The 15,863-nt window shown below is 45.2% G+C and overlaps 1 protein-coding gene across 1 annotated transcript in view; it reads right to left on the reverse strand.

Annotated features, from left to right (window-relative positions):
• LOC144829101 (cytidine monophosphate-N-acetylneuraminic acid hydroxylase-like) overlaps nt 1-15,863 on the reverse strand; it is a 694,590-nt gene that overhangs the window by 97,352 nt on the left and 581,375 nt on the right. The window contains exon 14 of the mRNA XM_078687905.1: nt 7,628-7,741. Within this exon, the coding sequence (XP_078544031.1) occupies nt 7,654-7,741 (88 nt within the window). The 3' untranslated portion in view covers nt 7,628-7,653. The remainder of the gene's footprint in view (nt 1-7,627; nt 7,742-15,863) is intronic.

The following is a 15,863-nucleotide window of genomic DNA, read 5'->3' on the forward strand; positions in this document are numbered from 1 at the left end:
TGGGGGACGGTCTTCGACGTCAGTACGTACGGCGGGGCCTCCGGATGTGTTCCGTCCGCCACGGTCTCGTGTGTAGTTCGGCGGCGGAGCGTGCTTTTCCGTCACGGACGGAAATTTGACACGTTTTCCTATCCTGATATGGCGGACGGAGTATCCGCGGCAGGCGGACACGGAAAAGGCTTTTTCCGCCTACTCCAGGGCCGCGGTGGCTCTTCCGTCCGCCATCCTAATGAGCCCCAATGTCTTGTAATCCTTGAGGAATGTTGCATGATTGCACTGCACGGAACTACGCGCGTTACGCCCACCCCTATTTGTAATGCACCATCATGCTACTGAGGTGCATTAATGGCAGGGGGTGAAGGAAAGTAGCAGATAGCTGTTAAAGCGTGGTAGATGCCAGTTTAATTGTTTCATTCATTTCTATTCAGCATTATATAGTGTATGTATGCAAACTATTTAATGTGTAGCAATACATTGGCTAATAGGAACACCTGAAATTAACAGTAGTTAAAATGTCAAATTTACCATACAAAGTATTATAAATAACAAGTTCTTTATTATTGGTATTACCTTTCAGTATCATTGACACAGTATAGCATAAACAAATATATCTAGTAGCAGATATCTAACATAGAATGCAACATTATGGAAGATAATGTTTAATACAACATAAACATTGAGAAGGAAAAAGAACCCCAACAGGTTAAAACACCTGTGGTTAAAAATGGCCAAGTAAGGATTAAAGTGTATGACCATCTGGGCTGCATTTTCTTCAATACCACTTTTCACTTTTTTTAGGATGTTCTCTTCAATTTTCCCCATTTTACTTCATTTAAGGTAACTGTGGTAGGAAGCGAGACCCCAGTATGTAGATCTAGTGCTCCTTACTTCTGCTCTAGATTGAGGGTGGTCTCAATTGGTCTCCCCACCAAGGTAGTATTGAAGGTTTAGCTTCACTTAACCCCTCTGTGCAGGTCCGCACTGGTGGCAGCAATACGTATATATTTTTTCGCTGTAGCGTCATAGGATATGGCAACAAAGGATGGATGGAATGCTGAATAAATCAAACATTCACCTCAGTCAAGCGATCTGGGTTAAATACATCGTTCTTTTGCTTGCTACGCCGCCCTAGTTGGACCCAGCTATATGCAAATCAGTCTTGATCCTGCTGATCATGGGAACAGTCGAGCCCGAACTACCAATCCGGGTCCCCCGAGTAGGCGGAACCAAACTTCCTGTGGTCAGTTTCAGGGAATCACCCCATATCAGGCAGGCAAGCTTGAATCCAGTGGCACAGCATACAAGGGACTCACATCTGGGCATACCCGTCCCAATTAGTGCAAAAAGTGCTGAGGCAACAATTGATGGACGGAATGCTGAATGAATCAAACATTCCCCCACAGTCAAGAGATCTGGGTTAAATCCATCGTAGCTTCATAGAATAAAGCATCACTCTTTGTGATGTGTAGTTATTTAATAATACAATTGGGGGTGGGGTCGCACACTACTCACACACCAGCGGTATCGCCCCTAAGGACTATAGTAAATGTAGTTACGTGTTCCGCGATGCATCTTTTTCCGATTCTCTGCTATCTTCGCTGTCTTCGCCATCCCTGGACACGTGTTTCGGGGTATCACCCCTCGTCATCAGGGATAGGCCGTGTTCTGGGGTTGCCGGTGGCTGCCAAATATCTGCCAGGTTTAGTACCACTCAGGCGCGTAGGTGTGGGGTCCCAGGCTCGTCAGCCAACTGACCGAGGGAGCTTTAACATTACAATTGGGGGTGGGGTCGCACACTACTCAAACACCAGCCGTATCGCCCCTTAGGACTATGGTAAATGTAGTTACGTGTTCCGCGATGCATCTTCTTTCGATTCTCTGCTATCTTCGCTGTCTTCGCCATCCCTGGACACGTGTTTCGGGGTATCACCCCTCGTCAGTAGGGATAGGTCGTGTTCTGGGGTTGCCGGTGGCTGCCAAATATCTGCCAGGTTTAGTACCACTCAGGCGCATAGGTGTGGGGTCCCAGGCTCGTCAGCCAACTGCTCGAGGGAGCTTTAACATTACAATTGGGAGTGGGGTCGCACAGTACTCACACACCCGCGGTATCGCCCCTAAGGACTATGGTAAATGTAGTTACGTGTTCCGCGATGCATCTTCTTTTGATTCTCTGCTATCTTCGCTGTCTTCGCCATCCCTGGACACGTGTTTCGGGGTATCACCCCTCGTCAGCAGGGATAGGCCGTGTTCTGGGGTTGCTGGTGGCTGCCAAATATCTGCCAGGTTTAGTACCACTCAGGCGCGTAGGTGCGGGGTCCCAGGCTCGTCAGCCAACTGCTCGAGGGAGCTTTAACATTACAATTGGGGGCGGGGTCGCACACTACTCACACACCAGCGGTATCGCCCCTAAGGACTATGGTAAATGTAGTTACGTGTTCCGCGTTGCATCTTCTTTCGATTCTCTGCTATCTTCGCTGTCTTCACCATCCCTGGACACGTGTTTCGGGGTATCACCCCTCGTCAGCAGGGATAGGCTGTGTTCTGGGGTTGCCGGTGGCTGCCAAATATCTGCCAGGTTTAGTACCACTCAGGCGCATAGGTGCGGGGTCCCAGGCTCGTCAGCCAACTGCTCGAGGGAGCTTTAACATTACATTTGGGGGTGGGGTCACACACTACTCACACACCAGTGGTATCGCCCCTAAGGACTATGGTAAATGTAGTTATGTGTTCCGCAATGCATCTTCTTTTGATTCTCTGCTATCTTCGCTGTCTTCGCCATCCCTGGACACTTGTTTCGGGGTATCACCCCTCGTCAGCAGGGATAGGCCGTGTTCTGGGGTTGCCGGTGGCTGCCAAATATCTGCCAGGTTTAGTACCACTCAGGCGCGTAGGTGCGGGGTCCCAGGCTCGTCAGCCAACTGCTCGAGGGAGCTTTAACATTACAATTGGGGGTGGGGTCGCACACTACTCACACACCAGTGGTATCGCCCCTAAGGACTATGGTAAATGTAGTTACGTGTTCCGTGATGCTTAGGGGCGACTCTGCTGGGAGGTGAAGCAGTGTGCTCCCACACCTATTTTCTACTTAAAGGCTCCCTCGAGCCGCTGTGGGCTGACGAGCTCGTGGAGAGGCACCTGCACGCCTGGAGAGATACTACGTTCCAAGGATACGACAGCCTGCTCAGCAACCCCAAATAATGCCTAATCTCTGCTGATGAAAGATAATAATCTAGAAACACGTGTCCAGAGATGGCCAGCACTAATCTGCACCCACCTGGTGAAACACTCTAAAGACTTTGCAAGTGTACTCGCTTGTCGGACTGCATCAACCATGATGCTTAGGGGCGACTCTGCTGGGAGGTGAAGCAGTGTGCTCCCACACCTATTTTCTAGTTATTTAATAATGTTGCATTCTTAACTCCTCTTATTTATTGCCATAAAGAGTACATTTGGTGTGCAAGCTTTTATACACTTAACTGAGCTAAGACTACGTTAAGACCCAACCATATCGACACAGTCAATATCCACAATCCTGATTTTGATACATAAACCAACTATTATAGCTTGGGTAAGTGGTTGGAGCTGCTATGTATTTTATGAGAACTTCTGCAAAATGCAGAATACTACTCTCACACCTGCTCAGTGCCAGGATTCCCTCCTGGGTGATAGTGCACTCTACAAATCTACATTACATAACAAAATGCACTGAAAAAATATGAAATCTTCCCAATGCTGCAAATTTTGTCACTTCACCACATTTTTGTGAAATTCATCATATCTGCATCCAGATATATAGTATCTACTCTATTTCACACTAATAAAATCTTTTTCCACAGTGGCGGCTGCTATAGAACGGGGGTGGCAGGGATATGGGGGGGTGAGGTGGGATGAAAAAAAAGCCACTTACCTCTCTTTGTACAGCTGTCGCCTCTCCTTCGTCCGTCCTCTTCGACTCCTGAAAGCATACAGGCTCCCAGACTCCCCTAGCCAATCACAATGTTGCTGTCACCAGCACGACAGCAGCGTCATGATTGGTCTAACCACCCAAGTTCTGTGTTCAGAGAGACAGTGGGAGCCTGTGCACGTTCTTCACCCAGGCTGTAGAATACAGCCACATGGAGAACATGCAAAGTTGCATGACTGCTTGGCCGGCCCAAGACAGCTGGCCAAACCGTCATGCACACTTAGGTGTAGCAACCACTCCCCTGCTTCCCTGCTGGTTGTGCGACAGCCCAGCCCCTCTCCGCCTGTCCCAAAACTGGCTCAGTATGGAAAAATAAAATGATAATTGTGTTATTATCGTTTTATTTTTCCTTTTTTTGTGCTGCTCAGAGAACAGCGGGACGAAGCTCCTCCGTCTTAGTGGAGGGGCTCCCGCCAGTTTTCTGTAAGGTGTATGTCACAGAATACAGTTAGGGCTCATTATAAGTATCACAGAAATACTGAAATGGGCTGTGACAAGGGTGTCCAACTGAATCAGTAATCCGAGGTAGGTTTACTGATGATAACTTCCGCTAGACAAAAGCTGGGAGAATACATCTATGGAAACATATTTGGGACTAGTTTGTGGAAATAAAATGGCAAACACAGATTTCCATGAAAATTCCCCTAACAAATGCCTCAAGTTTTAATTGTAGGGTAATACCGAAATACAGATTTACTGTACATCACAGTACTGGAATGTAATGTTACAGCATTGAGAGTCACACAAGTCTCATTATGAGGGTGTTGTTTTCCTGTGCAAAACATTTGTGCTCAAGGCCGGACTGGGAACATAAATCGGCCCTGGCAAACTGCTCAGCGGACCCCCACCTGGGGTGAGGGTGAGTGCAGCTGAGCAGTTTGCGAGCGACGGTTTTGCCCGATTTTGTTACAGGGGGTCGATATTGCCGACCCCCTGTAACAAAACCGGCCCCCAGGGGCCCAAATACCGGCCCCCACCCTAGCGGCCTACCGGGGAAACACCCGGTGCCTGCTATGGCCAGTCCGGCCCTGTTTGTGCTTATAAAAGTTCTGTAGATAACTTTTTGCATCCATTTTTCAGCTTGACTTGGTTTCACTACAGTGAATATTATCATGCTATACGTTGAAATTAATGCTGAAAAATGGGAAAAATCTTTCCATGGGCCAATAGATGAAGGGGCCTATTTATGAGTGGGTATGCATCTCTATTGCACCACTCAACATGGTGGAAGAGCGATGCAAACCTTACATGTGATTTATGCAGCCACACAAGGCCACTTTGCATGGCCTTGAGTGGTTCTACAAATCTGGAGTAAGGCAACACAGATCGCTGCGTTGATTTACTCTGCCCTGAGAAGACGTTCTAGGGGCATTGTGTGATTGTTCCAACGCAACTCCCACGGTTTTTGACAGCTTCCCAGATTTACCAGACAGGTAGACCTGGGAATGCACCAAAAAGATACACCTTGTCAGATGAGGCGTAACGAGGAGAAATACATGTATTTCTCCTCGTTACTTCCTCCTTCTATGTGTGTTACATTTGCCTCTCAGGATTGTTTTTCTGCAGGAAAGTGTCTCTTCCTGCACAAAAGAAATCCTGCATGCAATACAGGCACCCTTGCACCATGGTTCAAGGGTGCCTGCGCTGGCGCTAGGTTGCCAAAAGGGCGCCAGCACAGAGGAAAAGGCAGCACTAAGTCGTATTGCCTTAAATAGGACGCATTCCTGCCCTTTCCCTGTCAAGCAGTGCAGCGCATCAAGGTGACTTGCTGCGCTGCACCACAAGACATTCTTGTAAATAGACCATTAAATCAAGAGCTACACAAAAGTTTGCTGTATGGAAAAAAAGTTGCACACCCCATATTTTGAGATTAATCAATTTTCCTAATTTTCTTGAAGTTACCCTTATAGCATTCAAGCATACGTATTGAACACCATTTAATTCAAAATTGTCATCCCCGTTGTACAGATTCACTTCCAAACTAAATAGGATAATCACTGACCACAGCGAGTAAGCCTGGAAGGATAAAAAAAAATTGCTGGCCTGTTAATTCTGTTTTTGGCCATACATTCCTGCATGTGCCCAAAGCCAGATTGCAAATTGGCTGCCATTTGTATATATTTTCACTTGTGATTTGTAGCAGAAAAATCCTTACCCAATATATAACATAACATGTATTTGTAAAGCACACATTCACCCAAGGGTATCTTGGCACTGAATGACAGATGTTTATTGTTTCCTAACTCGATGGTACTCTTTTTATTGACTTCAGAAAAATGAAAGCCTGAAGGGACCTGCCGGGACTTGAACCTGTGACCATGAGCTAAAACATAGACGGCTACAGTGATGCATTAGTGCACTAAGCCACCAGACCCATCACAGGAGCAGTTTGTGCAAACTGGTGTTTTGTGCATCTGATAATTTGTGAATTTATGTGCAAATCGTACGTTATTTCGAGCTTTTGGGCGCACAAAGCATATTCTTGCAACTGTGTGCACCTCTTGCTAGCGCACATTAGCAGTGCCCAATTTGCACCCACAAAATGCGGCCACATTATGATTAATTGCTTATGTTTTTCAAATCTCATGCGTACATTGGAGGATCCTGATTTACCCTGTGTTTTGATTATTTTAAAAATAAATGCAGATTTTTTTTATCTTCAAGTATGCTTCTGTGTTTGTATTTGTCCTAAACTTTGGGGATTACACACAAGAAAAGCTGGAAGTGCGACCTGCCAGACTATCTTTCTTACAATCCTGAAATGGGCCTTTCCACAAACCATCGCCATCTCTCATAGCGAATGGCAAACGGTGGTTCATTAAGAAGAAGATAGAGACATACCTTTTTAGAATCTAACTTTAACCTCACTCAGGGCTTATTTATGAGAAACTAACGCAGCGCAATGCAGCAACTTAATTTGCTGCACCACGCTGCGTTAGTTTTGAGGCACAGGGATGCAACATATTTACAGCAACATGTCGCATCTCTGTGCCTTTCCCTTTGCTGACACACAAACTGCTGCCATGCACCGGCGCAGGCACCCTTGCACCATGGTGCAAGAATACCTGCGCCATGGGGAGATTGTGCGGAGGAAGAGGCACCTTCACTCACAAAAAAAAATAACGAGGTGATTTACTCTTCCAACGCTTGCTGTAGAATTCAGCAAGCATTGATAGAGGAAAAAAGCGGAGAAATGAAAACATTTCTCCTCATTGTGCCTCGTCACTCCACCCCTGGGGGTGGCGCAGCATTCTGACGCATTTCCAGGTTTACGATTGCTCGTAAATCTGGAAATACATCAATGGAAATTGGTGTTGAGTAGAAAAAAAACACAGCAACACCCATGTCACGCCCCTAACTCGCAACGTGTTGCATGAAATGGGGCGATATTTACGAGCACATGTAAAGCCTCGCAGGGTGGCTTTAAGTGTGTTTGTAAATTTCATGCAGCAGGTTGCGCCGCCAGTGCGTCACACAACGTAATGCACCGACGGCGCACAGGGCTCCTAAATAAGCCCCTATCAGTTTAACATGCACAATTTTTCTTTTATTTCAAGCAGGTGACCCTAGAATTTTTTAGACATATCAATGTCCTATATAATTATATAATAGTATTATTTGCACAGTGATCAGGATACAAGGAGAACAGGTTGCCCAACTTACAAGAAGGCATGCAGTTGAAAAGCCGTCTACTCTTCCTTTTCGCTTTTGTTTGCCAGGAAAGATTTCCAGTCAGGAGGGGTCAAAGGAAGCTTGATTTGAAAGTGATTCCAGAATCTGTAAGAACAAAGCACTCTTAACTTCATGGATGATAAGCAGGAAAAAATCAAACAAAAAAGTTGTTGACTCATTCTAAACAAAATATGATGGTCCTCATGAGGACTTCTTTGAACCACAATGGGCCTTCTTTAATGGAGAGTGGTAACCATAAATCAGTCATGTTTTGGCTAACTTACTATCACAACCAGTGTTGGGATTACCATCACATTGAGATCAGCAGATGTGGAAGATTCACCTGGTGATCTTTGCTCCTCCTCGGCCATCGGCTCCGTCTCCATGCCTCCTTCCAGAGGTAAATCCACCAGGAATGGTGGAGGATCTATCATGACTGAAACGCATTTTGAACTTACCTTATGAACGCATACCACAGCTAGGAAGATGCACTGTCACAGAGAAACAAGTGTCCTTAACATGCTGTAATCACCACCCAGAGTATTAAGGATGCTGCAACAACAGGTATTAAAACTGTAATACCTCTTTGGGAGCACATTTACAGAGCTCGCATATAGGGCAGAAATTTCACTACCAGAGACAGATATTGGAGGATTTTCTGCTGAGATTCCTGAGCAAATGGGATGATAATAATAATAATAAAATTAATACTACTAATAATAATACTTTCTAAGAACATACACTGCAATAAAAGTAGTAATGATAACAACTATACACAACATTAATTATCTCTAATTGAAAAACCTTAAAATTGATGATGCATGTTCTTCTTCTTATTATTGGTATTAGTAGTGCTAGTAGTAATAATAATAATACAGATATTTGTATAGCACACAGCTACCCTAGATGGGGTGTCCCGGCGCTAGTACGGACAGAAGTAGAGATAGTGGTCAGTATACATTTAGTCATTGTGACTAAAGAGCCAGGTTTTCAAGGCCTTTCTAAATTCCTGTTTAGACTACAATGTGCGCAATTGAGCAGGTAGGTTGTTCCAGCATTTAGAGGTCCCACCTCAAATGTCCTTCCCCCATTCTGGCCGTTGCGAACCGGGGGTGGTATGGTATCATTTGTGGTTAGACCTAAGATACCTGTTCTGCTGGTAATGATGAAGTCTCTTCCTCCAGTAGTTGGGCCCCCTACCTTGAAGTGCCCAAAAGGCAAAAGTAAGGGCCTTAAATTCGATGCGCTTGGCCACAGGTAGCCAATGCAGCTGTCTGTGGTAAGGAGAAATATGTTTGTGAAGAGGGACTTTGCAGTCCAGCTGCTGGTGAGCTAGCTTCTCTCATTCTGTAGCAGGGGCAGGCAACAGGGAAATGGGCCTATAATTACAGGTGACTGCAGGGTCCGAATTGACTTTCTTTAGAATGGGAAGGAGAAATGCATGTTTCCAGGCCGATGGAAAGATTCCCTGTCTAAGCGAAGAATTCTAGTTGGCGTTCAGGGGGGGGGGGAGGGTGAGCAACTCAGCCAAGGCACGATATTGTTTCGCTGGCCAGGCATCACCAGGTGATCCAGATTTCAGAGATCCCCCAAGGAAGCCTCTAACGAGATAGTTGCAAATTTCGAGAACACTGACGGGGTGTCACAAGGGCTACTAAAAGTGCCCTCTCCAGGGTGAGGGTGTGCTATTGGGAAAGATGCATACATCCGGAATGTTTTCTCCTCAAATAAATCCGAAATCTTATTACAAAACTCCTGTGAAGGGGGGATAGAGTGCCTGAGTGCTGTTGGGTTAGTGAAGGACTTCACAACCTTAAAAACCTCTCTGGAAGAGTTCTTAGCGCTGGCAATACATTAGTAAATAAATCTCTTTTTGCTCCGATGAGAAGTTTATGATACTCTTTTAGTGCTGCTCAATAACCAATGTTGTCCTCCTGAGAATACAATGATCTCCATTTGCACTCCAGTCTTTTACATTCACTTTTTTTGACTCTGCTATTCGCTGAGAACCAAGGAGCAGGAGGGGAGTTTCTTGCGGAGAAGTTGTAATAGTAGTAGTATATACTCCTACTACTACTGATATAATACATGCACAGGTTAAACAGTGTTTCCCCAGTGCTTGTGCGCAGTGATACAAATACAAGGTTTTAAGTAGACGCACAACTACATATTACATCTCTACTCTGGGTATACTCAGTTATGCACAAAGCTATACTTCAGCGCACATCTTGGAGTTACATTGACTGGGTTAACTGTGTGTCATATGTTAAAATTCAAGTGGGAGTTCAAATAAGTGCAGTATAGCAAACATCTTTGTTGATGCATTGTTGCAGGGCAGAGAAGCAAGACATTCATGAACAATTATGAAAATTAGAGCAGGGACATGCTCAAGACTGGAATGGAATTGCGATAAATATGACAAAGCTAGACCTGCATTATTTACCTAAAGTCAATACCATTTTAGACATTGTTGGGACGAAAAAGTCCTCAGCATGGTTGAAGCTCTGTACCCCTGTCCCAAGTGTGCAATTGCAGTGTTGTCTGGATCCCTATTGCTGATTTCTTTTGTCATAGGCAAAAACGGATCATGCGTGTGCACCATGACATAGGTCTGTCACCCAGATTGTGGTCTTATATGACTAGAAGGACACCTAAAGCGCTACTCTCATAGTGGTGAGAGGCTACCGCCTTTCCCAAGTGCTAGGCAGCACAAGCACTGTGGTGGCGGCATACTGTGTAGTGATTAGTTGTAGCGATTAGTGCAGGCCTCATTGGAGTGAGGCCTACGTCGGCTCATTCAACTTTTAAAAAGTTCCACTGCTGTGTGCTTAACTCACACTTGACCTACATGAGGTAGCTGAGCAGTGCTGCACAGTGCAGGAGTAGTGACTCTGCAGTGGATGTATGTTTGCCTGTGAAGGGTACAGTTCAGGGATAGAGCAGTACTGTGTAGTACATGTGTGATTAGTACATGAGCTGAGTGTACGTATGCCTGCAAGGAATACATGACTGAAAGATGTAGTGCTGTGCAGTGCATGAGCAATCAAAGCATGTGCTGGGTGTATGTGTGCTTGCATGAAATACAATACATGAAAGATGCAGTGCACAAATGGTGAGTGTGTGTGTGCTGGCAGTGTGTAAATAGCACACCCTGAGACCATACAGAAAAGCTACAGTACTGAACAGTGCACGCAGACTGAATGTGTGAGCTGAAGGCATGTGTGACTATAGTAGCCCAATACATGGAGGTAACAGTACTGGTCAGAAAGTGTGCTATTAATGTACACTGAGTAAGTGTGCCTGCGTTGGTACAGTACACGGAGGATCCTGGGTTAAATTTTGTGAAGTCTAGGCCTGGTGAAGAAATGAAGAGGAGAGGAATTCCCCCAGATACATTTGTGTATTGCTCCCTTTCTGTAAGCTAGGTGGTTCACACTGGAGGAACGGAGGAATAGACCCTCCCTTTACACTTCAACATGTTGTTCTTTAATTCAGTGACAGATTACAAGAAAGGGGCTTGGACACATCCAGGAAGGAGATGGGTCTGATGAGTAAATCATAAAGAGTAAGGCTAGGAACCCAATAATAATCTTTTGATGTACAAATAACTTTGAATGACATCTAGGTGTGACCTCTAGTCACTCCCATGAATTGTGCTGTTGGTCAATCAGCTTCAGAGTCTTGTCACTATGACAGACATCCTTTCAAGGGGAAAGCAAAAAAAAAAAAAGAAAGGTGGACACTTCAAAAGAAGCCGAACCCCATCTTAAAACTTCAACACCTTAGACCCTAAATCAAATTTTGGTGCCTGGAAATGTACTAGCAGAAGGGGAGGTTGTAACCCATAACTTTACCATCTGCCAAGCAGTTAGTTGGTCTTTGTGTAGAAGGGAAGCTCTGCAAGGCTTCTGCCTGTCACCAGTATTGGGGCAGAGGTCTGCTAGACTCCCTGCTGGTTTAGGAGACATCATACCAGGAAAACCAAGACCAACTGCCCGGGAGCCTGGAGCACCAGCGCCTGCCTGCTTGCCAAGACCATTACCCCCTGTGAGGAAGACAGTTCCCCATGAGGGCAGAGAGGGATAGTCAATCATTAGAAGATCATGTGACTGAATTACAGAAATGAGCTTCATCATGCAATCGGAGTCCAGTGGCAAATAGTAGAGTGTCCAGCAATCACTGTAGAGTGCAAACAAACATGAAATGATGTATAATCTCTCTACCTTTTGGCATCGTTGACACTTTACTTCTGCTGTTTCGGTCCCGGTAGGGATGCGTAGGTGGCTGCCTCTTCATTCCTTCGGCCCCGGCCCCGGCGAGGACACGCTGGACGCTTCTTCGGGAAAAACTACAATTCCCAGCTCCCCGAGTGCCGTGTCCACCGCTGACGCCAGTAAGCGCGCCAGGAGGCGCATAAGTGCAGGCGGGGGCTCGCGGCACGTGGAACACGCGCAGATGACGCCCGGGAGAAGCCCGGGACAAGGGCGGGCCGTCTGCAGCCGTCAGAGGCCGAAGGAAGCCAGGCTGGGCACTCCCATTTGATTCTCTGTACAGGGGATGATGGACTACGAAAGAGGAAGGTAATGTGTGAATTGCACAAACTTTTGTTATAAGCGCTTTGCTCGCAGAGTCCTAACTTGCCCACCACCCTCTAAGAAGTTAATAGATCATACTGTGTAAAATGAGTAAGCGGAAAGGGGTAGTTGGAACCTTGGATGACTTTATTATAAGGGGCAAATCAGTACTTTTACATGAGATACAGGCAACAGAGAGAAGACTGTCATTGGATCCTGTCTCTCACCAACCGTGCCTGTCACTTGGAGGCCCTCCCGATCCAATACCATCTGACATTTCAAGATTATCCCCTTTGCCATTAAGCCCGGGCATAGTAAATGCCCATACATCACCCTTTTCCCCCTCTGTTATCCAGAATTTAAGTGCTCCTGCTACTAACACACAAGGGAATTCTAGTAAGAAATCTAGAGGCCGGACACCAGCCACCTCATCATTTAGGGGAAAGAAAACTGCAGCGAAATTATCTCAGTCCAAATCCAAGCAGAAAGTGAAAAATCCTAATATAGGAACCTCTTGTGGAAGTGATGGCAGCGGTGTAACAGCTGAGGTTTTTATGACAAACTCGATTGCCACACAGACTGATGATACCCCGGAAAATGGACTCAATGCAGTAGACATGGGCATCACAATCCTGGACACTTTGATGGAAGAGTTTGAGTCTAGGCTGGATGTTTTAATGGAGACTTTTGTTAAAAAACTTGATATATTATGGGAGAAAATGCCTAAATTGAATTTAATGACAGTCAATACAAATGGGGGCGGGGTTGGGGGAACTAATACTAACTTAGCACAGAATGGTCAAAGTAGTTGCAACAGTGTATTACAACCCCCAAGTGCAGCGGACCCTATGGTAACCCCCCAAATTGTTCCATATGTAACCTGTGGGAATAAGGGGATGTCTCCTATAACTATCGAGGACTCTACTAATAGAAGCAATAGGATGACACCAGGAGCGGATGGTACAAGCAATCTGAACGTGGGTAGAACTCAAAACAAGTCGCCTAAGCAGAGTTCAGTAATAGATGCCTGCACAAAGGCAGGCACTAGCAATTCTGGCACAAATCCTAATCCAGATGTCTTACATCTCCCACCAGCTTCTGCCCCTTATGTGCTCGTCTCAACTGGTGTTCCCATGTTTGATGTGGGCCAGAGAGAGTCATGGTCCGATCTTCGGAATAAATCGACTGGCTCCATAAACATAAGAATTTTGATCCGCGTATGATGGAGGAAATAATCATGGTTAGGAGAGTGGGGTGGGTTGGACCATCAAATAAGTGTATAGATGGGGATTGTATTGTCTTAAACTTTAACAGACCCCAAATGGTCCGACGTTTACTATCTAGTAGAGATCAATCATTTGCCCCTTCAACTAACATCAGCACACTCCCTTTGGGTTATTTCTATAAGCCACCCACAATCCCAAGAAGGAGCTTTGAAACAGGTGTGCCTCAATTGAATAGATATCATGCACTCTCGAGCTTGGACACACAGGACTGACTATTAGTTATGGCATCTAACACACAAGCCCCTTATATGCCTATCCTAAATTCACCACCTAGATTAGATGGTATCCTAGAGAGGACAACTACATCTAGAGGTGGCAAAGGAGCTACCTTGAGTATCATAAGTTGGAACGTGGCAGGCTTACGTTCCAGACTTGATAACCAAGACTGGCTAAACATGATCAGGGGCCATGACATTGTCATGTTCCAGGAAACCTGGGCCACAGAAGAGCTATACATTGAGGGGTTCCATTGTTTTAGCGTGATTGCCAAAATACCTAGGATGGGTAGACCATCAGGCGGACTGTTCAATGGGATTAATGTGGCTGCCGGGGGAAGTTTTAAGGCAATCTCATCTTGTATCCCTGATTTCCAGGTTGTGATCTATAAAAGACGGATTCATTTTTATCTGGTAAATTTCTATAGTAATGATTTTCAGTCAGTTCCAAATAATAGTTTTATTAAGCTTTTTGATTTTATTTCGAACTTGGACACCCAGTCTAATACTGAGGACTTTTTAGATATACTTCTGGGGGGAGATTTCAATGCCAAAATTACCGGCACAGAATCTGAAGGAGGGTTAGTCCTTAATGGGCAATCCGCACGCAGAGGCGTAGAATTTAGCCAGTTTATATAATCTAATACTCTGGCCAACGTCATGGATTTGGTAGCAGGGCCAACCGTGAATAACTATCCAACCTTTAGGGGCAGGGGCTGTAGATCCGTAATAGACTTTATTTTCATATGTCCCTTGATCTAAAAACAGTTAGTATCAGCCGAAGTTATTTCCTCAGATTTTGGAGACCATAACCCTATTAAAATATCGGTGAATACTGCTCCTAGGCCAACTTTCCAGATAGAATGCGGGGCTACAAACCTAATGTTGTCAACTGACAACTTAAGATTACACTGGAAGGGGGTTGACAGTTCCAAAATATTTAGGAAACTGGCTACAGACAAAATGCACTTTATTGATTCCTGTCTTTCACAGCAATCTTCATCTAAAGGGATAATCCAGGATTTTAGTAAATTGTGTCAAGCGATTAAATCCCTTCTTTCTAGACCCACTCCCCAAATGGCAAGCACCCCCAGATTGTTCAATCTTGAATGCACACAAGCAAATAGGAATTTACGCAGGGCACTCTCAGCTAATCCAAGGTGCATAATAGGAGTCAAAATGGCCAGAAAGAAGTATAACGAGGCGATTAAAGGCAGGAAGAACGATCTCCTAAATGAACGCTGGGAAAAACTTTCCGAGGCTGCCAATCAAAAAAAGAGTAACATCTTCTGGGCAGCAGTAAGGGGCCTTCGGTCCATGGGCCAGATATCTACCCCGATCAGCTTCAACATCTCTAGTGATGCATGGGTTGAACATTTTTCAGAAATTTATGCCACACCGCTATTAAGTGAGACAACCTATGCTCCAGGTAGCCCTGTACCTATAGGAATAAGTATTGCAGAAGTTGTAGAAGCCATCAATCAAAGCTTAGGCAATAAAGCGCCAGGGCCAGACGGGCTCCCTATTGATTTAATCAAGTGGAACCCGGACTTCTGGGCCCCTTTGCATTTGAACGTTTTTAATAGTCTAACTATGGCAAAATTACCCAGCACTTGGGCTAAGAATTTAATAGCCCCGGTTTTTAAGAAAGGAGATAGATCCCTTCCATGTAATTATCGACCTATTTCCCTAATAGACAATACCCTCAAAATTTTAGGAAGAGCTCTGTACAATAAAATGTTGGCATGGACAGAGGCTAATGCTATTTTAGATCCATGTCAGTTGGGCTTCAGGGGTAAGGTTGGTACAATCGAACAATGTCTCAACCTAAATTTAATTGTCGGGAAATATACTATCGCACGGAGGTCTCCTATTTATATGGTTTTTATGGATTTGTCCACAGCTTTTGATTTAGTGAATAGGTCAAAGCTGTGGACAATCCTTCTGGAAGGAGGCCTGGAGGAGCCATTAGTAAACTTTTTAGCGTATTTACTCAAAGATCTCCAGGCACAAGTAAGGCTCGGCATGGGAGGTGAGGTTTCGGGGACTATTGATGTAGGCAGGGGGCTCAGACAAGGCTGTGTTGTGGCCCCCCTACTCTTTATCATATATATCAATGGGCTGAATAGCTCCTTGAAAATGGCCACTCAAA

The sequence above is a fragment of the Lissotriton helveticus genome, chromosome 4_1 (genome assembly GCF_964261635.1).
Source record: "Lissotriton helveticus chromosome 4_1, aLisHel1.1, whole genome shotgun sequence".
Classification (NCBI taxonomy): Eukaryota; Metazoa; Chordata; class Amphibia; order Caudata; family Salamandridae; genus Lissotriton; species Lissotriton helveticus.